At 39.9% G+C, this 25,698-nt stretch overlaps 1 protein-coding gene across 2 annotated transcripts; it reads left to right on the top strand.

The window, feature by feature from the left end:
- Positions 1 to 2,223: 2,223 nt before the first annotated feature.
- LOC135447063 (arylsulfatase D-like) lies at positions 2,224 to 18,210 on the top strand. Of its 2 annotated transcripts, none has more exons than XM_064711797.1 (11): positions 2,224 to 2,382; positions 4,217 to 4,266; positions 4,784 to 4,933; positions 6,826 to 6,947; positions 8,378 to 8,500; positions 11,572 to 11,995; positions 12,728 to 12,864; positions 14,060 to 14,194; positions 14,573 to 14,735; positions 15,028 to 15,149; positions 15,827 to 18,210. In XM_064711797.1, the coding sequence occupies exons 2-11, from the start codon at positions 4,241 to 4,243 to the stop codon at positions 16,195 to 16,197; spliced, it is 1,773 nt and encodes a 590-aa protein (XP_064567867.1). In that variant the 5' UTR covers positions 2,224 to 2,382; positions 4,217 to 4,240; the 3' UTR covers positions 16,198 to 18,210. The 2 variants fall into 2 exon arrangements, with proteins under 2 accessions (XP_064567867.1, XP_064567877.1); XM_064711807.1 differs by having other exon boundaries at positions 2,272 to 2,382; positions 4,147 to 4,266.
- Positions 18,211 to 25,698: the final 7,488 nt, after the last annotated feature.

The raw sequence follows: 25,698 nt of genomic DNA, 5'->3' as shown, positions 1-25,698 counted from the left end.
ATTGGAAACCATGTGGACAATTAATTGCCATACAGTCTTCTAAGTATATTAGTTGCATTACTCGCTAGCTATGAGATAAGTCAGCCCTTGGACAGGAGTTGGGGTATCTGAATTACTGCTTTACCCCAGACCAGGAGAGCACTTTTGAAGCATCTGTCCCACTCACCCCCATCTCCTGCAGTTTGGCCCATGTGTCAGGGCAGTCCTGGAATACGAGCCAGGCTCTTCCCAATGTTACAAACCCATATTGCATGCTCCAGGACGACAGGTAATGCTCTGCAATTGCTCCTGAGCACCCAGGCCTTGAAGACCTAGTGTAAATCAGAGTTCCAAGAAACAACATCACATCATCGTTGTGCAATGGCTTTTAGAAAGGCGAGCGTGGATCCGCAGTGCTCTGAAACAAACAGAAGGCAGTAGTCGCTAGAGGGAGCCCCTAAATCATCATATCCTACACCAAACCCCACTTCAGCTCCAGGATGTTGAAGCACTTTAATAGTGTCACACAGTGTTAGTGCCTCCAGTACTCAGTAAAGAAAACAAGGGAAAAAGACAGGAGTATTCAAGCCTTCTGCAAAATTCGACATTCATTCCACCTTCTGAAAAAACACAGGCTTTTTAAAGATCTCCCTACAGAAAACCAGCTATTGCAAATTCAGTGCATTGGTTGGAATTAGCTTTGCCTAGACCTTGTAAAAATGTCATCTTCAAGTAGCACCAGTGAGAGTGCATTCACCTTTTCCTCCTTCAAAGATCAAACACCAAAATGGGCACAAGTGGTCACTCTGAAAATCTTTAGACCACAAGCACAGCCCATCTTCCTTTAACTTCATAACACCATAGGTGTGCCCAGTGGCAGTTCCCAGCACCAGACTTCAACAAGCACTGCTTAGAGCAGAAAACTGGTCTGGCTCTCTCTGTGCTTGAAGAGGGCTGTGTAAAAGACAGCAAAGGCATGTTCCTGTTGTGTAACTGCAGGCATCCATTCAATTTTCTGCTGTATTCTAAATTTAGTAAATAACATAGCAGTTAAGGTTTGTGGTTCTCTGTTATGAACTCTATAGAATTTGAAAGAAGTCCTGGAAAAAACACACAGCAAGGATATGAGAGCTGTGAAGATGGCCCCAGCTGCAAAAAGAAGCTCTCTCAGTCAGCAGGGATTGATTGTAACCTGGGCTGAAAAACCCAGAACAGCTCAGAAGGTGTTTCTTTTTAGAAAACACGCAGCAGTAGAGGGCATCAGACAACAAGAAATCCTGTAGATCTTAATGTATCCTTGAAGTGCTAAAGGCACAAAGAGGGGAATGGGAACTAGAGAGGTACAGATTGGAATTCTGTAAGGCAGGTGAGGATCAGAAAGCAGACACTGAGAGAAGTCAAACCAGACACATCACTACTTCTGTGCATGTTGGCTGTAACCACTCCAGCATGTTAACGCTGTGGTGGGAGGGAACAGGGAAGGGATCACCTTTGGTGCTCTAACTTGCCTCAGAGGTGCTCCCCTAGCAATCCAGCCTGAGCAATGCAATTTATACACCAACTCTCCACAACATCTCCCTTCTCACACAAAAATGCAAGAAACTGTTAGAAAAGCAGGATTGCTCTTGGGTAATGCCTCATGCTGTCCCAAAACACTCAGTACAAGAGGACTCACATAAGAAAAACCAAGAAAGTAAGCACTAGCCAGCATGTAACCTTTATTTGTCCCTTTGAGCGATGGCTAGGAAACAGGCAGCACTCACAAGTGAAGCTGAATGACTCATTTTCTGAAAAAGAAATTTCAAGCCTCTTAACAACATTTCCTCCCCACCCTAGAACTATTTGTCCCAGCATGTGCAGAGACAACCACCTCACTGCAACATGCACTCAGGGTGGCCATAAAGTGAAGAAATTAGCTCAATTTCTATTTCTACAACAAAGAAGTGCTGCTCCATAAGTACAGCGATTTTCTCTTTTCCTTGGTGGAAGTAAGGAAGTGTTTATTGGGAACTATTATTTATAGTACCTTTCACAGGAATGTCTCAGATTTGAAGGAGATCATTCTCATCCCTTGAGAGACTGGTGGTTAGGCAGAAAGGATTTTAGCTGCCTCTGTGGCATTCCCAGCCGGATCCTCACGCCCTGTGTGAATGTCAGAGTTGTACAAACAGCAGGGGGAAGTGCAGCTTGAAGGCTCCATGAGAAGCCAGAGCATGCAGCTGCTTGGAAGTTCTGGCACAATGTGCTTTTCCTGTGGTGAGCTGTGGGACGTGCAGCCAGGGCACATTTCGGGACTGCCTTCAGAAACGCCGCGCAGTAGCAGCTCTCCTCGGGCTGAAAAAATTCGGGATCATTTTAAGTCACCAGTGCATCAGCTGCCTGCTTTGAACACAACTCGACCAGGTACTGTATCCCTCCCTTACTATGTTGGGAAATACACAGCAAAATGTTAATGGCTATTTGGAATTTTTTTTTCCTTCTGTAGATAAAAATATCTCAAGGGAGTTTTTAAAATATTTTTCCCTTTAGAACAACATTCTTCTCATACAAGGCTATGTACAAAGTCAGAGCTGCAGGCTATGTGTTTACAAGTCTGGGCTTGCTTTTATCGGTATCAAGTCTACAAAATAGGAATACTTAAAAGAAATTTTCACAGACTGAACAGCACTGAATTAAGTGGTATTAACTGTGCAACTTTTCACTGAGTGTTGCCAAGCTGATGTCACAAATATGTACTGTTTTCAAGAAAAATGCATATGAGTATGTCTAAAACAAGTATTTCCTCTTATGAGATTTTAGTATCTTGTAAGTATTTTGTTAGAAAGGTAAAGACTGATTATAAACTTTGAATCATTACAGAAAACAACTGATAAAATATGAAAGATATGCAAGCTATTCCCCCCAGGACTATTAAAACAGATGAAGAAGGGAACAAAAACTAAATTACTTTAGGGGAGGGATTAACAATGGGAGAGGGAGGAAGGAGTTTTGCTTTAAGCCAAATTCAGTTCAGAGAGCAGAGGGGAATGTTTGCTTGTGATTTCTCTGCCTGGACTCCCATCACCTTTCACTGAGGAAATGACAGGGATAACACAGTCAGTAAAACAAATCAATAGCTGTTTTCTGTATATTGCCTGCTATTTTACAGGAGCTTCTGGGGAGGTTCAGCCTTGAGCTCCAGCTGTGCTTTAAATCTCTGTCTCTCTACTGTGCGGCAACCAACTGCACAATTAAATCTGATTATGTCCAACTCCCTTTTACTTCAACTGTTTTAGAGGCTTATAGGATATAAATGTTAGAGATGGCTGAGGTGTTCTCTTGTACTTTTCCTATAACTGCTTTGGATGCAGCAAAGGCACAAACTCGCAGGAAACTGAGTGTCTCTAGATAGCAATGTTGTCTCAGCTCTGGTGCTTGTAAGAGTTTGGATGCCAGTTTTCTAAGCACAGAAATATAATTTTTCCTGCTGAAGCTTGTAGTATTGATGGATAAAATGCAAGAACTATGAATATTAACTAAACTGCTTGATATATAATTTCTGGAAAACAAAAATAAATATGAAACAAACATAATTCATAAAACTGAGGTGCTTGGGACGGTTGAGCCAGGAGTGGGATAAATTTCAAAGCAGTCTATTTTAAAGCTTTAGAATGAAGCTCACTCAACCCCTACTTCAAAGTCTTCAAACAGTTTAATCTCACTGTCCTGACAGTGAAAGAAAAAACCCAGAGAAACCTCTTCATTCTCAGAGTTAAGTAACAAGAGGTCATGAATTCTTCCAAGAAGTTATAATTATTGGAAAAAGATGACTAGAATTTCTACAACTAAAAATTCCTCTTACAAGCCTGAAATGAAACTTAGCATATTATGTGAAAAAGCACAATGCCGCAACTGTCTGTGGTTACAGAAATGTAAATTATATTGAAGACTGGATTTTAAAGGACTATTTTTTCCTTTCTGAACATTAAGTATTTTTTATATAGATGATTCATGTAAGAAAATTGAATTATTTCGCTATTTTGAAATATTTTGCTATTGGCCTAGCAATAAAAATAACATTAATGCCTTTACTCTTCTTTATTTGGGGTCTGATCTGAGGTGCACTGGAGTAAATAAAACTGAATGTTAACAGGCTTTGAGTAAGTTTTTAATACATTTTTATTGCAGAATATGAAATATATGCAAGCTATTGCTACTAGGAAGACGTAACTATGACAGAGTGCTCTTGGTTTTGCAGGATTTGAACACTCCAAATGCAGAAATGATTTGGCAAGTAACATCTCCTTGGTAAGAAAAAATCGTGAGTTACTGTTGTATCATGCATGAATCTAAAGTGAGTGAAGCTTAATAATGATGCAATACTGTGTTATAAAAGAGTAGCATTGTTACTCTCACAATGTGATTTTTATTTTTTTTTCTTTTTATTTACTTTTTCACTACCCAAAGATCCCAGTCCAGGCAAAAACCATGTCAGAGGGAGTTGATCCCATTCTCAGCTTCCCAAAACAACCCTTTATAAACATCCAAAGCCATGCAAAATCACTTGTATTCCATCTGCTGCATGTAAATTCCCATGTGAGACTGCTCACAGGAAACTTGGAAACAATCAGGAAAGGAGATTTTTTGAAGTTATAGTTCTGACATTTTCCTCTTCATTACCTCAGTTTGGGTAAATGATAAACACTTAGTGTCTGGACAGAGGGGTCTGTTCTGCAGCCAAGCCCATGACAGAGGGTCTCTGGCCACATGCAGGGGAGTGATGAATGGCCAGGTCACTGGCTTCTTTCACTCTTCTGTGTTTCAGGTCACCCCTGGTTGCACCCCTGATTTTTGCTCTGCTTCTGCAAGCACCATTCAGCCATCCTTCCACCATCACACAGCCAAACTTTGTCCTGCTGCTGGCTGATGATCTTGGCATAGGGGATGTAGGCTGCTACGGGAATGACACTATCAGGTAAGGAAACTGACCCTAAGGGTGAACAGAGCTGGTGTGATATTTAATGTAAACCTGAAACCCTCTGTCCAGCATTAACTCATAGCCTGGAGGGCATTCCCAGGGCCAGCTCTGCTGTGTGGAGCTGCTTTACTGTGGGAATATGACAATCATTCTTGTGTATTCCTTGACTGCCTAACACTTTAGAAACAGCTATACCCAAAGGTAGAAATTGTCCCCTCTTCCAATACACAGGCCTCATTACCTCATTTTAATTCTGTTACCATTTTTTTCCCAGTCTTACCTCAAAATTAGTTAAATGACTGCAATGAGCAATGTTACCAGGAAATATTTCTCTTTTCAGCTTCAAGGACATAGAATTTGCCTTCTCTTTGAAAACTGTGCCACAGTACTGCCTGATGGCTTGTAACATGTATGAACAAAATTAAATTTGCTACAATCCCTCCCCTCATCCAGCAAAGTTCTTGGAATCTTAACCTGAAAGGCTCCAGTCAGCGAGTTCCTGACAGGCAGCTGGTGATCACAGGGAGCAAAGCCAGGCCTACACAGCATCATCCCCAAGGCATGGATTTTGTTTTTACATTCAGGGTGTACTAGCCGGGTGACAAGCACCTGGGCTTTCTTAGCGGCTGGCTCTCTGCAGTGCAAAAGCCGGCAGCATTTCTAAACATCAGTTTGGGAGCACCCAGTGCTCCTATGAGGAGGAATGCTTATCAGCTAACTGAGATGGCAATTGTGCTGAAGGCTGGAACTTCATCAACTGCTCTGCCCAGTGACCCTGGACTGCACCTCTGGCAAAAGGCTGTAGAGAATAAGAAATGTTGCAGATGTTGTTTCCTGGTAGCTGTCTTTGAGGGAGAAATCCCTAACAAGTACAAAGCAAGTACAAAACATCCAGGATCTTTCAAAATTCTAATGAAGGTTTTGCCTTCTTGTGAACACCATTGAACTGATAATTGCAAAAAACAAAATTGTAAAACTGAAGCTCAGTCTAATTTAAAATATAAGTCGGCACACCTTGACTTGGAAGAGGGGGATATTGTATTGTGAAATGTAAGATATTACCTTGTCTGTAACTAGTGTGCCAGGCAAGCTTGCTTTTCTTGGTTGCCAGTTGTTTGCAAAATACCCTCTTCACACCTACTTACTGATGTGTGGCTTAATTCATGCTGCCCTGAGAGATTGCCACACAATGTGAAAACATGCAGGATTCCTTTCCCTTTTTCTCCTTCCCCCTCGATACAAATGTCATGAGAAGCACCTTGTTAGCTTCCTTATCGGCACTGTAAGTCATGGAGCATCTTGTCTAGTCAAGCACTGTCACCCTGTGGCAACCCAATTACCATTACACTGATACACTGAGGCTGATACACAGCTCTTTGAGAAAATAGTGTAGGAAAGGTAGCTCTGGGGGAAATGAAAGGTCTTTGCTGTGAGGGTGGTGAGGCACTGGAACATGCTGTCTGGAGAAGCTCTGTGAATACTCCATCCTTGGAAGTGTTCCAAGCCAGGTTGGATGGGGCACTGAGCAACCTCATCTAGTGGAAAGTGTTCCTGCCCATGGCAGGGGGGTTGAAATTTTGTGATTTTTAAGGTCCCTTCCAGCCCAAACCATTCTACAATTCTATGATTTCTGCAAGACTTTTCACAGGACAAGGGAAAAAAAAAAAGTTATCTTGAAATTAATCCAGATACTGATTTTTAATGAAGAAAGAAAAAGAAAAATATTTTCCCATCACTTGAGAAAATTTAAATAAATTACAAAAATATTTCCTGGCCATCTTCAAATAGAACAAACTTCCAAAAATAAAGATAAGTATATAATTTCTTATTCCCTTGAAAGACTCAAAGACTCTCTGGTTGATATCTGGTGGCACTGGTTGCATTTTTAGGACCCCGAACATCGATGGCCTGGCCAAGGAAGGAGTGAAGCTGACCCAGCACATCGCGGCAGCCCCGCTCTGCACGCCCAGCAGAGCAGCTTTCCTCACTGGCAGATACCCCCTCCGATCAGGTTTGCCTTGCAAAGCCTCACACCCTGCAAACATTGCTCCACTGATGGAGGGAACAGTATCATACAAGGGGCACAGAAGAAATGAGGGTGTGCAAACAGGGGTGTCAGACACTCCATCCTCACTGAGACACACGAGGTGTCAGACAGGCTTTGAGGAGGCTTCTCTATTTGTAGGGTATTTGTGAACTGGTCTGGGGGGAAGCAGAGCAGAGAAGCTCTGCAGAGCAACTTGGTCTCCCCCAAAGCACAATTTTGGCTACCTTTTGATGCTCTGTGGTACAGATTGCAGTGAGAATGGAGTTAGAGCAAACTGTTACATTCAAAAAAGTCATTATGTGAAACAGGAAGAATAGTAACAACACACTTAGAAAGCACTAGTTAAATTAATTTCTGTCAGAGGTGACTCATCATCAGATGTCAGAAGCAGCTCAGCCCTGCAGGGAGCAGAGTAGACCTGTGCAGATGTGCGCCCATTCCCTCCAGTCAAGGTGCAGAATGAGTCATTCATGGGAAAACTTCTTTACGTATCTGTCAAAATTAATCTGTCCTAGGAGATAACAGTTTGACAGCAATATTATTTTTCCCAATTGTGTTTTTGAAGAAAAAACACTACCCTGTCAAACTGCATCCCTGAGATGAAGAGGTATGAAAAACAAATAGCTCTACATGTTTCTAACAGCAACCCTCAAATGCTTGTTCTATTGCAAATTATCTTCAGAGCCTTCATTCCTGAGGCATTTTGAAGCTGATATGTCATCCTACTTTTATCATGACAGCTCCACTGAGACTGGTAGTTTGAAAACAGTAGTAGTTAGAAAGGGCTTATACAGACCCTTTCCCTCTGTAACAGCAGGGCCAGAGATGTTCAGGGCTACAATGACAGACTGAACTTTACATAGCACTGTATGATGGGGTTATGCCAGGATAAAATACTAAATAGTAGGGTGTAAACTTGCAGGTGAAGAGGAGATAGCTACTCTGTGGGGCTCAGATACCAGCCATGCGACTGTGCAAGGAAAGCCTGAGCTCCCTGGCTGCCCTCGGTGAGCTGGAGGCTGAGGCTGACAGGGGGCTGAAGTCTCCTTGTGCTCCTCCCTGCCCTCACATTCACACTAAGGAAGGGCATTTCACACAGCCCAGGTGCCACTGTGACATAGAAAATCTCCTATACAATCATGTAATTCCAAATGAAATGAAATTAAAGAAAAAAAGTCTCAATATGAGATACAAAGATGAAAGAATGGGCACTATGGTGGGTCTTAGCTCTGTCTTAATATCATCTAGGGTCCTAGATTCATTTTCCCTAACAAACGGCATTAGGAAAAATGTTTAACACTACCATTTCAATGAAATCAGGAAACAAAAAAGTATGTTGGATAAAAGTACTCAACCCTTTATACTGACTCAGATTGGTTTTATTGCATTTTTAGGGATGGATGCTGTAAATGATTACCGTGTTATTTTTTGGAATGCTGGCTCAGGAGGGCTTCCTCCAAACGAAACCACTTTTGCCAAAATACTGCAGCACCAAGGCTACAGCACAGGACTGATAGGTATGGGGACACTCCTCTCCTAAAGATCCTCTTGCATGTGTTTCACCTGAACATCTCACTCAAACCATTTGTTTTAATGAGTAAATTCTCATACTTCAGTCGTAATATTTTTATTTTCTGATTAAGAATAATATATAAATAGAAACTCTGACCAAAAAGTACCTCTCTTAAAAGAACAAGCATATGATGAAGGGGGCAATTTTACCCTTGACCTACTTTCAAGTACAGCTGTGGTTGTTAAAATACATAACAGAAAATTGTATTTATTCATGAATATTATTATGCCAGCTATAAAATACTTATTCCAATACTATTTCATTTTTTAAAAGTAAAAATATGAGTGTCATTTAAATATGCATGATGATGTTTTATACACTTCAGAGCAGATTCACACAAAAGGGAACAGCTGCTACTTAAAACATCAGAGACAGTTAATAGTGTCACAAGATTAGGCTTTTCAGAAACAAACAAAGCAATTTTTTTTTTCTTCAGCCACAGCATGTCACTGTAGCTCACCAAGATTTCACTACAGCCCAAAACCACTGCCTTCTTCAGCATCAATGTGAATTTCATTTTACTTTATACTTTATAGCTCTATTTTTTTTTTTAGTACAGTTGTAACTTTTGGTCATGATCTTGTTCCAAATAATTATATATCTTAGTTGTGTCACATAGTTCCACAGACTGCTAAAGTACAAACATTCCTAGCTGATTTATCAGCTATTTGCCCTACTTCAACCAAGCATGGAAATGTGAAAATCCCAATTCTGTATCTGGCACATAAAAATATTAGCTGCACAAACCAAATGAATTTATTAATGAAACTTCCTGCAGATATAGATTTCTGTTAATACAACAGAATAAATCTCAACCACGTCAGACAAAACTAAAAGAAGCCCTCTGAGCAATTAAAACTCTGCATTACTAAAGTTCTATCTCCTGTTAGTTCTGTAGTGATATTGCTTTAGTTGTTTAAATCATCTGACAGAACGGACTGTGCATGCTTCATCTTGGTTTCAGCATGCTATCGCTAGCAAAACAATCAGATTTGTCTCCACTCTCCCCAGGGAATTGCCCTGCAGCAGGAGTCCTGCTGCTCGCCTCCCAGAAGCAGAACGGGGAGGCATTTTCCCTGTGGGCATCTCAGCTAAAAATCACACCACAGGTGCCAAAAGCATCACTTAGATTAACCAGATTGACAGATCCTGATTAATTGCACCATGGGGGATGATGGAAAGCACCAGTGATAGGTGACACACAGAATACCACAAGAATTTTACATTCAAGTCAGGAAGCAAAAAAATCTTAACACAACATCTACTCATGTCACCACAGCTGAATGAGCACTAAGTAGTCTCACCTGAATTGTTTGTGATTGTTTGGCCCTGAGCACAACCAGTTTAATTGCAAAGTTAAATCCTATTAATAACCTGCAGCCTGAGGTGATAATGAGATTTTTTGTTGGGAAAGGCTTTGAAGGTTCTTTGCAGTCAGAAAACTAATGCTGTATAAGTAATGCCCTCAGAGATTAATTTATCTTAATTATACACTTAGTTTAGCTTCTGCAGATTTGATTCTTTTCTAGCATGTCAGAAACCTTTATTGACCTCAGCTGGAGATTTAGGTGTTGAAGTGCACCTGAATTCCAACAATACTTTAGGTGCACCTGTATTTATGACCAATGCATTTATGTATTGATTACAAACCTGTTTCATTCTACAGCTGACTCTAAATATGTCAGGAGGTAAACTGAGTAGAGATTTTAGCTCACAGCAATTCATCCAACTACTCTAGAACTTTCATTCTTTCTTTATATTTACAGCCAAGAAACAGTAATTCTTCTCCCAGGGGCAGTTTTTCTGCTCCTATTGTAATACATTGCAATTCTATTGAAACTCACTCAGAACTGGCTGCTATTGCATGTACTGATAACATACTGAACCATTTATTGAGGATAACTTCATCCTGGAAGTGCACAGTTCCTCTCTCTACAATAAGAATTAGTTCTTGAGTAAAGTTCTTAATGTCCATTTTGATCTGACATTCAAGATCTGCAAAAAATGCCATTAAGCTTCTGATGAGTGGTAGATTTTGTTCACTCAATTCAAACATTCTCAAACCTCAGTGTTTGCACAAAAAGAGCTAATTTACTATGTCACAACATAAGTGCCTAACCAGGCTGTTTGAATAAGCTGGAGGGGAAGCAAAAGCAAGGTTTTGATGTGCCATTCATGAAAGTAGTTGGTATGTTCATAATGAAGAAAAAATTGTGTTGTAAAAGGTCAAGAGATGTTCCTTCTGATAAATTAAGACTTCAGTATTTAAAAGAAGTAGGCTTTCACTCTTTAAATTTTGATTAAATCCAAATAAATGGCAAAAATATTTATAAAACAAAGTTTTTTATTCTCAGTCAGTAGGTAGAGATATAATGATCATCAAAGTTACTTACAAATGTACCACTTCATGAGAAGTCCTGATCCCCTGAGCTCAAGTTTTTCTGGATCCAGTGGTTTGTCTGGCAAACAGTTAGATGTGCTTCTAGTTAACTACTCTATCCATATCCCCTTATCAATCTGGCACCAACACAGAGTCTTGCCATAGTCCTGACACCAAGCACTTCAAAACCTCCCAGGAACAAGTCTGCATAGCACCTGGAAGGTAAAGGGACAACGAAAAAAGGTTATTTTCCCCTATGCTTACAAAAGGACAGTTTTCTTCTGTTTGATACTTGACAGTTCTCCAGGAAGGCCATACATTTTTGTTCAGTTTGAAACTTTTCTCAAATCCTAGTTGCCTTTAAATGTTTGGGGGTTTTTTAATGCTTGATCGAAGCTACAGGGCATGAATATATATACAGAGCACAAAAAAATGTGCTGAAAATTTATAAATTGTAGAGGTTTACTTTAGTCAATCCCATTATATAACTGCATACTTGGTATATTTCTGTGTAGGATGAAGCAGTTACCACGAGCAGAAAACAACCAACAACTTTTTCAGAAATGTTTCGTGTAAGGAAAAGTCCATTCTATTAAAATATTATCTTTTTATATTTTAATAACCTCTGTTCTCAGGGAAGTGGCATCAAGGTGTTAACTGTGAATCCCGCAATGACCACTGCCATCACCCTTTGAAACATGGATTTGACTACTTCTATGGGATGCCTTTTACACTAATAAGTGACTGTCAGCCAACAGAAACACCAGAGATGGACAGAGCCTTCAGGAGGAAACTCTGGATTTCCACCCAGATGATTGGGCTCATTACACTCACTGCTGTCCTTGGGAGACTGACTGGACTGATTTCAGTCCACTGGAGAACGCTGACCTGCCTTGCTGTGTTCAGTCTCCTGTTCTTCATATCCTGGTTCTCAAGCTATGGATTTGTGCGCTACTGGAACTGCATTATGATGAGAAACCATGGAATTACTGAGCAGCCAATGGTGACAGACAGAACTACGTCCCTTATCTTGAGAGAGTCCATTTCATTTATTGAAAGGTGAAGACTTCCTTTGTCCACAAATTTTCTGGTTCTTTTGCAACTTTCTGGATATTTTGCAACCTGTAAACATCACTTTCCTCCTTCATGTCTTTATAAGTTTTTATAATTTTTACAGTATTATGTAGGATTATAAGTACTATTATTTTTATTAAATTTGAATAATATAAATAGACATATCATGTAATTTAAAAAAAAATCTGCTGCTTAAGGACACCCCTTATTCCTAACTTCACTAAAGCTGATTAATACTTGCCAATTTCCATGGGTTTTATCGAATATTTCTAGGCTATATTTAAGAAATATGTATACCTATCAATGGCAGCAGCATTGCAGCTTTAGGAAGGAATAGCAGGTGATATCAGAAATGCGTGTGTGGGCCAGGGAAGGAGAAGCAGAGCTGTGATGTAGCCTTATCAATGGACTGATAAGTGTCAGGAGATGAACCTGCTGCCTTCACTTCAGTAGCACAGTGGTGCTTTGCAGTAGCAGGAAATGGAACTTCAATCTGGAAATTTTCTATCTATGATTCAGGGTAGAAAAAGGATATTTTATAAGGACACAAAATTATTCCAAGGGATCCTAATCACTGGGTTAGAGTATCTTACAAAGTAAGGTGTTTCTGAAGGGACTGTTGAAATATCTATACAAAAATAATACCATTTTCACTACAACTGATCTGCATTGAGGGCCTTCCTCCCTGATAACACAGTGTTGATTTCTGTTTTGTAGAAATAAGCACAAGCCATTCCTCCTCTTTCTTTCCTTTTTGCATTCCCACACCCCTCTCCTCACCACAGAGAAGTTTCTTGGGAGGAGCAGACACGGTTTATATGGAGACAATGTAGAGGAGATGGACTGGATGGTGGGTAAGTCAACAAGACATATAACGTCTCCAACTATCAAATACATAGGTCTACATAAAAAGTTTTTATTAAAAAAGCAAGAAAGATTATTAAAAGCATGTACAAAAAAATCATAAGCATTTAATGAACATCTGGCAATCTTGTGTGAGTGCTGTTGACTTATAGTGCTGGTTTTTTACTTTCTTTAGTCTTGGGCCAAATGTTCACTCTTTTTTTTTTTTTTGGTCAAGTGTTTACCACTTTTAACCATGTTCCCTTAGCTCCTATCAAGGAGCTCTCCTGCTCTTCTTACTAAATATGTGATAATTATTTCATTTTCTATGATTAGTAAGGCCCAGGTCAATTCAGCCTCTTGTGGTCATTTCTAAGCAGGACATGATAGAAAGTGATAAAATCAATAAGCAAATTAATTTCAGATGAAAAACAGCAGGTTATTTTTTTGTGACTGCTGCATTATGCAGAATACTGGATATTTTTCAGCCACGATTATAAATCCAGAAATGTTCATCAGTGTTCTCCAGTATGCCCCCCACAATAGGATTAATGTTATTTTTCAGGCTGTTTTTCTGGAGGGGAAGGAGAATTATTTATCATTCAGTCATGATGGACAAAAGGTTGCCACATTTGCAAAAGAGAGGAAAGTCAGGTGCACATGCAGGAAGAATCTGGTTTCAAACCTGTCAAACATTTACATACTGCAAATATAATTAAGGATGTCAAAAACAGCTCAAGAATTTTAAATTTAAAGGCACCTCATTATTAATGCATATTATATCCCTGCAGTAATGTAATGCAAATCTTAACTGTGGTCTAGAAACATAAAATAAGGGTAACATTATGTTTTTCCATATTTTTCATGATGGCCACTACTGATGCAGACACTAACTTTTAGATCATCATTTCTTTCCATATTTTTACAGTACATGGTAATTTTTTTTTTGCCCTTGACAATACAGGCTTTTTGTCTGTGGCCGTGGTTCTTGCACTCCCTGTTAAAATACCAATAATAAAGTAGTGGTGACAAGGCAGCACAAATTTTCTGTGGTTTTAGAGACAATGAAATCATAACAAAAAATATCAATCTTAAAAATCTTAAACAATGATTACACTGGTAAATGTTTGCAAGTCAGAGGTTAAAATTTATGTAGTATGAGGGATATTTTCCCTTTTTAATATACACATATTCTTGCATTTACAGGCCAGGTTCTTGATGCTATTGACAAGGAGGGCTTGAGAGAAACTACACTAGTTTATTTTGCCTCTGATCATGGTGGATGGCTGGAAAGACAAGAAGGTGGAAGGCAGCTGGGTGGCTGGAATGGAATATACAAAGGTAAGAGCTGTTAGGGACAGTGACAACCCAGCAACAACTAGTAAAGAAATTAAGGCACCCCTAAGGCTTCAGTAAGATTATACACTCAAGGGGTAACACTGGTTTATCACCAAGAAGCAAATATGTCTCATTCTAATCAGGCATGTAAGAATGGAGTAAATTCTAACCTGGGTAGGTGTCCTTTGTAGGCATGAATTCTCAGATTGTTGGATTCTAGTCTACTGAACATATTTTCACTACTGCTCAGTAGGAGCTTAGCAGCAAAAACAAGAGAGTAAAGAAGGCTTATCAAGGTAACATGATAATACAATAAAATTTGTGCAAAAACTATTTTAAATCAAACTTATTTTTTTGATTTTTCTTTTTATTTAATGAAAGGTGGAAAAGCTATGGGAGGCTGGGAAGGAGGAATCCGTGTCCCAGGGATATTTAGATGGCCAGGAGTGTTACCTGCAGGCACAGTTATTGATGAACCTACAAGCCTTATGGATATTTATCCTACAGTAGTTCATTTGGCTGGAGGGGAAGTTCCTCAGGACAGGTACAAACAAATGCATCTTTATTCCTCCTGCTTTCCCAAAACTATGGAAAATCTAGCTTGGGAACACATTCTAAGAGCCTGATGCTTTCTTTTTCAGTCCTGTTCATTTTTTTAGACAGATCAATATCTACGAGTTCAGTCACCTCTTCTCTTGCTCAGAGATTCAGCCCCTACTTGCCATCATCTGCAATCCCCTTTCCTGTCCAGAGCTGCCAGCTGCAGGGAGAGGTGTGCAGAGGGAGCAGAGCCCTGTGCAGCTCACCTCAGCCCTGTGGTGTGTTTCTCGTGCCAGGGTGATGGACGGCCGGGACCTGCTGCCTTTGCTGCGCGGAGCGGCGGCGCACTCGGAGCACGAGTTCCTGTTCCATTACTGCGGCGTGCACCTGCACGCCGTGCGCTGGCACCAGAAGGACAGTGAGTACACTGCTTCGCCACAGACATCTTCTGTGAAAAATCCTTTTGATAGGATCTTCTTCTCTTGAGAAGCTGAGAAGCCTCAGAAACGAAATGTAAACAATAATTATCTGCTGCTGTGGAATGCAACAGGTGCATCTTTGATTGGTCTCATGTGATTGTTTTTAATTAATGGCCAACCACAGTCCAACTGGCTCAGACTCGCTGTCAGTCACAAGATTTTATTATCATTCCATTCCTTTCCTTGCTAGCCTTCTGATGAAATCTTTTCTTCTATTCCTTTAGTATAGTTTTAGTATATAATTTTCTTTTAATATAATACATATAATAAAATAATAAATCAGCCTTCTGAAACATGGAGTCAAGATTCTCCTCTCTTCCCTCATCCTGGGACCCCTGTGAACACCACCACACAGCTTCTCTCAAACAATGATGTTCACTCTACCGGAGGGCACATTTTTCTAACACAATATTGTTCTGAGATTCCGTCTTCCCAAGTTTTTCGGGTGTAACGTGGCAAAAAACTTACTGGCATTGTCTGTGTTGCACAGCACCAGGAGAAATTACTGCATTAGCTACTAAGTGTAGAGCTGCAGTGCATCCAGAAATGAACTCTAGAAAAACATTCACTCTTCCTTGTTATAACCAGCCTTCTGTGATTCTTTCTTTCCTGCCAGCTGGAGCTGTTTGGAAGGCTCACTACATGACTCCCATTTTCAGTCCTCCTGGAGCTGGGGCTTGTTATGACAGAGGGGTTTGCCAGTGTTTTGGGGAAGGAGTGGCCCATCATGAGCCTCCACTGCTGTTCGAGCTCTCACAAGACCCTTCTGAAGCCAAACCTCTCTCGGCTGACACGGAGCCCCTCTTTGACACCGTCATAAGGAAGATTGGCAGAGCCGTAGAGGAGCATCGCAGGACCCTGACTCCAGTGCCAGAGCAGCTCTCTGTGTCCAATGTGGTGTGGAAACCGTGGCTGCAGCCGTGCTGTGGGACGTTCCCCTTCTGTTGGTGTGATAAGGAAGGTGATAATAAACTTGCTGACCTATAAAGGAGAGAACCTGATACTTTCTCAAAAATGTATTTAGATTAAGAGTGTTTCGTTTGGGGGTGTTGACCCCATGGGTCATTTTTTCCCCTAAATTGAGCCTTTATAAAATAATTGTTCCGGTGAATGACACAGTATTTAGTAGAGGTAGCTTTAAGCTGGACACTCTCAGGGAGGGCTCGAGACAGATGATCCAAAGACCATGTTTTAACTAGCATCTGCTGACAAGTGAATGAATAGTTCAAATGCACTGAAGCAGGCCAGGATTAGAGCTGTACAAGTAATGATTCTGAATGTATATTCAAAAGCATTCCTTTAGGTGTTTGCAATGAATTTCTAAGTGATTCCTGGACTGAGGTCTCCCTTAATTTTGTTATCCTTATCTCCCTTTTGTTATCCTGGCAAGGCATAAGGTGATCCTATAATAAATTTTTGCAGATTACTGCTTCCAAAATAATTAGAAAATAGTCTTGCCTGCAGGTCCTCAGAAAATATTTCTTAGGAGAGGCTTTCTTTTTCCCTGGTAGCTAGTGACTCCAGCAGCAGTGATGATGACAGCTGATTGTCCCAGGCAAGGTGTAGAGCTTGGAAATGTGACAATGTGGGCAATGGCTGTCTGAGCTCTGTGAGAAGGGTGGGACTCCTCCAGTTGGAGTCAGCCTCTTTTCATGGAAAGGAAATAAAGGAAAGGATTGTCCTTTTCCCTTTGCCTCCAGCTCCCTAAACAGTACTGGCAAGGGCCTTTTGACACTGATGGCCACAGCAGTGCCACACTGATAACCACCAGTTCAGTGACAGGATTGCACAAGATACCCTGATCTCAGTTGTAAGTGTTTCCTGCTGACAAGTAATATGTTCAGAAAAGATCCTTTGAAAGATGGCAAACAGTAATTATGAAAACAAGCAATAATTTGCTATGAAAAAAAAATGGAGAATTAAGGTATTTTTTTGCTTCACAAGTTATATTTTCACTCCAAAGAGCTAGAATTACTTGGGTCTATCTCTTTGCTTTTGTGCTTTTTTTTTTTTTTTTTTTTGCTGCAGTTCTTTTCTTCTTTATGCTAGAATAGTTGTTTCTAATTAAGCGGCCTTGCAGGTAATGCTTTTTTTTGTAGGGCTGTAAATACATCTGCTCACATAGACATGTTTACACTGGTATATCAGAATAGTTACACATCTGAGAACATAATTTGCCCATTTGTTTTACTTCACTGTTTTTAATTATTCTTTAACTTCTGTGCTAGGACCAATTTATCTTATTCATCTTACTTGGTAAACATTTGGTTTATTTTGGTTTTATTTCCTCTCTTGCTTCCCACAATTCAGTCACCAGGAAATCTGCAGGTAAACAAAGCCCTAGAGCTTAAAAGCAAAATATTTTTTTTATGCTGTGACTTCATGCATTTCACATGTTATAATTCAATCAGATGCTCCATCAGTGCTATTGATGAGAAACTTGCTTAGTCTTACTGTGAAAAAATCAAGACATTTGCTAAATCCATCACTTTCACATGTTCTGATTGCTGCTACTTCCTCCATTTTTAGAAATGTCTGGGTTTTTTCCTCATTTGAGTGCATTCTGTTTAACTGGTTTTTTCTTGGAGAGATTTAAAGGTCTTTTCATATTCAAAATGAATTGTTTTCTTTAGCTGAAATTACTGCAATCAGACTGGAATTTTTCAATTTTCTCAGTCATTTTCCAGGATATTACTTCCACTCTCAAACCAGTTCAGTGTGTGAGATTTTATGTCCTCTCAATTCCTCAACATCTTTAGGAATGTACAGGTGAAATATCTGTGAATATGAGTGAACCAGTTTTTCTTGTGCTGAAATACTTCATAGCACTGTAGGATGTGTATATCCCTTAGGACCAGGGAGTACTGGAAAATGTCTTAGCTAGGATTTGTCCTGGACACAGGTGCCAGCACATGAAAGCACAGTGATCATCCCCTGCTGGTCTCCAGAGTGCCACGGGATCAACAACCATTCAGGGGAGAAAGGATATTACACTTGGAATGATGTCATGCAATGATAATGTTATCACTGCCTTGACAATAACATAATTGGAAACACTCTAACTGGCAAATACTAATCAGCTTGCTCATATATTTGCTCTCATTTATTTTTCTTTTTCCTACAAGACTCATGGGCTATTATTTCAGTGCAAATAATTTGGTAAGACTGACTTTTTCTGCTTAGTCACAACAGAGTTTTCATCTCATTGATTTATGCTGGTTATAGCCTAAGATGACGTAGATAGTGTTCAACAGAATTTCAAGAGCATCTTACAAAACTCCTAAGATCTAAATTTGGATACTGAAAATGTTTTCAAACACAGTAGAAAGCAATATTTGAGCATGAAAATCAAGCTGTTAAGAACATAATTATCTTCTTTCATTTCAAAATTGGACATAAAATATTTGTCTGTTTACTGAAAGGAGATCTGTGAAGAACAAGCAAAAAAAGAAATCATTCTATAAGTAGATTTGCAGTATTTGATCTTTTATGCTTTGCTAGTTTGTTTATTTTTACATTAGAATAAGAGCAATATTTTTAAGCTTGTTTTGAACTCCCCTGGACCCACATTGGTCAAGTGCTTCAGCTTGACTTCAGCACTTAATCATCAAAAACATCACAGTTTTCAGTATTTCAAGCTAAGCCTCTGTGGACACCATGATAGAATATTCTGATAATTTGTCAGGCTTAATTAACAGTTTTGTCCCTGGACATGCAGGTTGGTATCAGTGACGTCTACACTTGAACACTGTCTCAAACAAGACTGTGCTGCTAAATAGCATTGCAGAGGCAAACCAAAATATCAGAAATCAATGGCAGTACCTGGAAATGTCAAAATCAGGATTATAAATCTCAAAACTCACACAGCATGTGTCAGTACCATGAAACTGAAGGGACACAACATTGCCTCATAATTTCCACTACTTGTCATAACATCACATGTGTTTTACAAAGAAGCAATTAAAGTTATTATTGTAAATTACTAGTAATTTATAAAGAACAAGCTCTTACTTGTCCTGTTTTTCAGGATTTCACTACAGTTTGCATTGTTTTGTCACTGGAGCTTTGCTATTTTGTTCTTGCACACTTTAGCGTCCTTCAGAGTTTGTTGATAATTTTTGTTATGAGGGAATTTACTAATCTCAGCAGAAGACTGGGATACTCGCAAAATTCAAACATGAGCCAGTTATAGAGTTGACTTTCTACTATTAGGCTGTTCATTTATTTCTTACTAGTCACTACTACAATTAGTGAATTATTTGTAGCACAAATTTGCAAGTAGTTTTTAAAATAGATGTTCAATCTATATGAAAGAAGTTCAGAAATCAAGAAAAACTGTTAATAACCAGGAGATGATACATAAATTGATTTATTCCACTCTTTTTCATTCTTTCTCTGGAGGCCAAACTAAAGATGCTAGTAACAAAGAGTGCTTTATAAGCATCACATCACCTTACTATGCTTCTGATTATGGTAGATGGTCAGAGACACAACATGGAGGAGCCTTTCTAGCAGGACAGGGTGAATTTCCACAGATGTGAGAATTGGAAATGATGTGATCAGATCTGCCCTGGAGTAAGAGGGCAAACCCAAACCCCTACTTTCTTCACCAAGTCTTTGCACAGTGGATCCTTCCTTTGAGTCTTTGTTTGTAATCCAGGAATTTTCTGCTGCCTCCTGAATTGTACCATTTCTACCTAGTTTTTCCAAGTCCCTCAAAAAAAACAAAAATTGTCTTCATATATCTGAAGCTTTCCTTTAATATATTCTCCTTAATGCATGCAAGCATCCTACTCTCAACAGCGGAGCTTGAATCTCATTCCTTGCATTCTCATTTTTTTGCCCCTTTTCCCAGCTACCAATTACGTTTTTGGGCAGAAGTTTTTAGTGAAAATATTACAGTAATATATTTTTATAAATATAATATAGTAATTTTTATAAATATAATATAGTAATACTGCTATATCCTGATACTATTTAGGACTCTCATGCTCCCCTTGATTTCTGTACACTACACCCACCAATGATGCTGTGAATACCATTGTAATTATCAAGGGTAAATTAGTTAGTAGTAAACTAACTAGTAAACCAGTTAGTAAATTCGGTTTTCTCCTTCTCACAGTTTTTTATTAATATTAATTTTGGCCTTTGAGCAAGAATATGTCTACACCAAGAATCTTTCTCCTGTTTTCTGCCTTTCTTTGAACAAAGTCCTTATTCGGTGTATTACAGCATAGCACCTTTATACCCTCTCCTTAAACCAGTATAAGCACACAGAGCCAGTATAAAGAGGGGTCCAGCACCCCCGTGGGACTGAGGAGATACATGGCAAGTCAGACTGTGCAGCCACATGTGTGTTAGTGCTGGCACAGGAGAGAGCTCACAAAGAGAGGAGCTATGATAACATCAGAGGGAATTAGCCCGGCTGCCAGGACTGCTGTGCGCACACCAACGTGACAATACACTGATGGATTTTCTTTGATCCCAAGGGAGCCGGTTGGCTCATTCTGCATCGGGCTGGGCTCTCCCATTTCCATCCACAGGGTGGTTCTCCCACGGTGTGCTGTGGCTGACAGTCTCCCTGCCTGAGATACAAGAGCTTTCCCTCAGCTGCCGCTCAAGCTCTAGTTTGCCTCAGCATTTATAGCAGCTGGATGTCCAGCATCTGCTATAGAACAATTCTTCCTTACTCAACACGTGTTACCAGGGGAAGGCAGGGAAGGCCCCCTGCAGCAGGCAGGATGAAGTAAATGCCTTTGCCTACTTTTTTAAACAAGACTGACATCTGCCAGTTATTCTGATACAACGATATCGTGGTTTTGATAATCCCTCCTTGGAAGCAAAGATCAGAAAGCCTGAGGTGAAGAGGGAAGTGACAACAAAGCTCCTGCAGTGAATGAGCATGGAGTAAGTAAAAGATTGGGGGGTTCTTTGAATTTTGGGATGTTTGTGTTTCTTTTTTTTTATTTTTGATTTTTTTCTCTTTTTGGTTGTGTTGTTTTGTTCTGTTAAAAAAATCCCAAACCAAAAAATACCCCCTCCCCCCAAAAACCCCACCCTCGCCTATGTTTTTGGAGACAACTTCTTTTTTTCCTTCTTTCAACAGAGCTGAGCCATCTTTGGCAAAAGGGGAATTTGCCATCAATAGCTGCCGAGCCCTGGGCCCCTGGGGCTCAGGGAGGGAGTGGCCACCAAAGCTTCCCGAGGCAAATTCCATTGCACTTCCCATGGGACAGTGCTGGGAAACTGCGCTGGAACAGCAAACTCTGCCCTGCAGAGCTGTGCTTTTTTTGGGGGATGCCCTCAGCCTCTTAGTGCCATCCTCCTCTGCCAAGCTCTCAGCCTCCCCCTGCCGGCGGAGCCGGTCCAGAAGGCCGAAAAAAGTGAAAAAAAAAGGTGTGATCAGGGGGTTGCAGCAGTGAGTGATAAGGAGAATCAGCCTATTATAATAATTAACAAGCTGTGCTTTCTTTCCCTTCTAAGTGTTTCAAACCAAATCCAGGTTTTGGTGGCTATTTTCACTATTATTATTATTTCATAGGGATAGACACAAAGCATGATTTACCTCTGGTTTGCTTCCCTGTGTTCTTCACTCTTCCTCTAGCAGCCCTGCCCCTAGATGCTGCTCTTTTAATCTCATTCCTCTGCCCTCTTTCCTTCTCTGATTTTCCAGCTGTGCCCTGCTCTTGTCCTGGATGGGAGGAAAGTTCTGTGTTCCTGGGTGAGTAGCTTGAAGCCAATAGGCCAAATAAAATAATTTAGACCAAGGACTGCTAATCATAATGTGAAAAAGCTCGAGGTAATTTGCAGCCTAAGGCCAGACCATCCCTTACTGCTGTTGCTCTGAAGGCAGGGTTCTGCCATAGCAAATTAAAATATTTGGGTAACTTGCCACAAGAGTATTACTAACTGAAAATGCACAAAGCTAAGTGGTAATAAAATCAATACAAGAGAGCAAGGATTGATATTTTCCAGGGCACTAAAAACTGTATCCCCCTAGTCTGCGCTATTGAAGCAGGTTCCCTGAGAATAGAAAGAGGTAAAAAAAAGAGAGGCTACTGATGATTTCCTGCTTTTGGCATCATTTTGGCATTCCTTGTATTTTGGTTGATGAGCAGCACCAGTTTCTGGCTCACCAGCTGCAAGCACTGAGAAACTGGCTGTGCTCACACCAGCTGGGAGCTCTTAATTTCTTCTCTCTGTCTTTCTCCACTTGTTGCCTCTCCTCTTCTGAACATCTGTATGCTTAGAAGCTAAGGAAGAAAAGGGGTCACCAGGGTGGAACAGTATGTGGCATATGGTAGGCTGAATGTGCTTCCTACAGAGCCATAATGTAATATGAAATTAACAGTTGTTACATTTTAATATACTGTTTACTGAGCTGAAGCTGTTCTGTAGCATGCTTTTGTACAAGGTGCAAAGCAAGCATCTATTTTCAGATAACAGCTAAGCAGAGAGAGACTTTTGTGCATCACCAGTAAATATTTCTATATATGTAATAATTTTAATTCACTTTTTTAATATTTAACTAAGTGTTAAACAATTTGGAGTTTGCTCTGGTTTTGCAGCAGCATGCAAATTATTTCTTCCACCATCTGAATTTAGACAAAGAAAACTAGAAGGCAAATTATTTTGCTGTGTGTAAATGCAGTCTTTTAGCTTAATTAACAAGGATTTATTCCTAATTTTTCTGCCGGAGTTGGATTTCTCTCAGCATTTTCAAGAATGAGAAGTTCCTTTCACTCTGGTGGATTCTCAGTGAGTGATGGCATTGCCAGGCTTTTGGGGATGATGGCGAAACATGGGATATGCCTGGCTTCAATAACTACTTTGCTAATGAGGAGATATTTTTAAAGTTTAAAGAGGTTTGGGGTTTTTTATTCTCTGTAAGTTTATCTCTATTTTTTCTTCAATTCAACACATCAAGAATGATTAATTATAATCAAGGAATACATTCAAGAAGTGAAATAGAGGATGGGGGAATCACTAAGCTACTTTTGAGGAAGAAGGGACTATTTTTCTAGCAGTTTCAGGCTAGAAGCTTGCTTTCTGTAAAGCAAAGCTGAAAAAGAAGCCCAAACCAGAGCCTAGATGAGGCTGCTGGCTGGAGAAAGTTGTCACCAATCCATGTTGAGTTAGGTCCCCTTGCTTCAGCCCCCTTATAAACTAAGCAAAACTTTTTTGGCTAAATCTCTTCAAGTGACTGTTGAGGCAGCTGTAGACTTTGTGGCATTACTGGCAAGCAGAATGAATGTTATTGGAAGTTGATTCATTCATGGTTCATAAGTTTGGAGAAAGAAATGGTGGAGCAGTCAAAAGTAGTAACAGCTGCTGAGAAGGATGAGTTTTGGATAAGGTTTGCATATAATCAAAATTATTTAAAGCCAGTGTGTCCATGCAAAATTTGCTGGCCAATTTCTGCTGCCTCTGTGGGATTTGGTCTCATTTCGCAGAAATGTTTAGGCTGGATTGTTAGAGTCCTCTGATCTCTTATGTGGAGGTGCCAGATTTGATAACTGATGCTCTGCACCTTCTGGCTGTACCTTTAAAATACTTTCCTGGACGCCTGTTTCAATGCTGTAGAACCCTTTCTCTGAAGAAATTTTTCCTAATATCCTGTCTAAACCTCCACTGGCACAACTTGAAGTCATTTCCCCTTGTTCTGTCACTTGTTATTTGGGAAAAGAGACTGACTACTCCTTCACTTCAACCTTCTTTCAGGTAGCTGTAGAAAGCAATAAGGTCTCCCTTGTAAAAAGTTAGAAGGATTAATTGAATTTCTTTTTTACCTCTGACATCATGATGGTGACTGTGCCCAATCTGTTGCTTTCTATAAGTTTAATTTATTTTCAGGATTGCATTGCTACATTGCAAAGCCATTGCTGCCATTCTCTTCACGTTGGCAAGTTTCTGGCTCCTTCCTGAATGCATCTGTTTGTACTTAGACAAATTAAAATTGTGTTGTTTGAATTGGCCCACCTGGGGTTTCTTTCCCAAGAACCCTGGACTCAAATGAATCAGTTTTCCGGATGCTTCATTTGCTTTAAGTTTTTGTGGTTCCTTTCTTTATCACCATTTAGGAAAGTAAACTGTATTAAAAATTGTGTCATTATTTCCCCCCACCTTTTTTTTTTGATCATACCCTGACTTTGAGCACCAGAGAACTAAAATTGTCTTTTCCTTTGTACAAGCCCTCACAGAGGTAGTCTGAGGTGTAAGGCTCTTGCACAGGTACAGCTTCCCTGTGAAATCTTGAAGGAGCAGATTTCTTGAATAGAAGAACGCTATAATTTATAATGCTGTCACTCTCTAGATGCGCATTAAACACAACAGTGTCAACTTAGAATGTATTTATAAGGAAAGCATAAGCATCAATTGTTATAGTTTAGCAGGGTTTCTTCAATGTCTGAATGCCTGTGCCAAAGGCTTCTGATCTGAGCTCCGGATCATTGTTAATAAGGCTCTGTGAGCTCAGTTACTGTGTAAGTCCATATTGAGTCTTGTAAACAGAAGTTACATAACAGTTGCCTGTATTTTTCTGATGTTTTGCACTTATCTGATTCATTAAGCGGATGTTGTACAATCCCTCAGTAATACTAGCTGCTAATTTTTTTTTTCTTTGAATGTTTTCCTGTTTTTAAGCAATGACATCTGTTTCTTGAGTGGAAGTCTCTGGCTATGCCTCTATCATAATTTCCAGAAACATAATTCTAGGGAATTTTGAAAATGTTTACATGTGTATGTATCATATGTATGTTTTATACTCTTTCTTTCCCTATTGCTTTCAAAGTTTATTGATGTTTAGTAACACAACATGCTCACAGTCTTTCTCCATTGCTGAAAAATTATCAGTTGGAGCTCTAAGCATGGTTATTTCATAGTGCACAATACTGCTACATAACAGCTTAGGATATGGACTTGGAACAGTAAGAAGTATGTTACCTCAGGTGGAATTTGTCCTTGACCCTATCTTAATCCACAAGCAGGATCACCCCAGGGATCAGCAAATACACAGCATTTAATACCATGAGAAAATAAAGTGGGGCTGGGATGGGGCTGAAGACAGATGTAAAAAAGATTTCATAATTTGCACCTTTTTTTCTTTTAAATATGAGACAGGCAGGGGTGGAGAGCATTCCTCTTGTCCCCATCTTGGAGGGAAGAATGCCTGAGTGACTCAAAGGGGCTTTCAGGGACTGCTTATTTCCAAGGTCCTTTTAGAGACCTTCCCCCTGCAACTCTACCTAAATGTATTAGTGCTCTGAAAGGATTCATTGTGCCACTGTAATTCCCTGCTACTCTTAAGAGAGACAAGACTGGCAAATAGATATTTTTTTCCCCAGCATCTGAGATAGAAATGATCTTATGAAATTTTGTGTGTGTCATATCAGTATTTATGTTCACCACCCTACATTCACTCAGAAAGCTTGTCAAAGGGAGAAGGAGCTGAATGTATGCTAGTGTTTGATTTTAGTGCTCAGACATGTG

This window comes from Zonotrichia leucophrys, chromosome 1 (assembly GCF_028769735.1).
Source record: "Zonotrichia leucophrys gambelii isolate GWCS_2022_RI chromosome 1, RI_Zleu_2.0, whole genome shotgun sequence".
Classification (NCBI taxonomy): Eukaryota; Metazoa; Chordata; class Aves; order Passeriformes; family Passerellidae; genus Zonotrichia; species Zonotrichia leucophrys.
The sequence above is the reverse complement of the archived record's forward strand: the minus strand, read 5'-3'. Positions and strand labels throughout refer to the sequence as shown.

Bases quoted from the DNA above. Each gene is read 5' to 3' on its own strand.
- LOC135447063 (XM_064711797.1), top strand. From the start codon at position 4,241: ATGATTTGGCAAGTAACATCTCCTTG. The intron at 14,195-14,572 runs GTAAGAGCTGTT...ATTTAATGAAAG, and splicing joins CTGGAATGGAATATACAAAG to GTGGAAAAGCTATGGGAGGC. The intron at 14,736-15,027 runs GTACAAACAAAT...TTCTCGTGCCAG, and splicing joins GGGGAAGTTCCTCAGGACAG to GGTGATGGACGGCCGGGACC.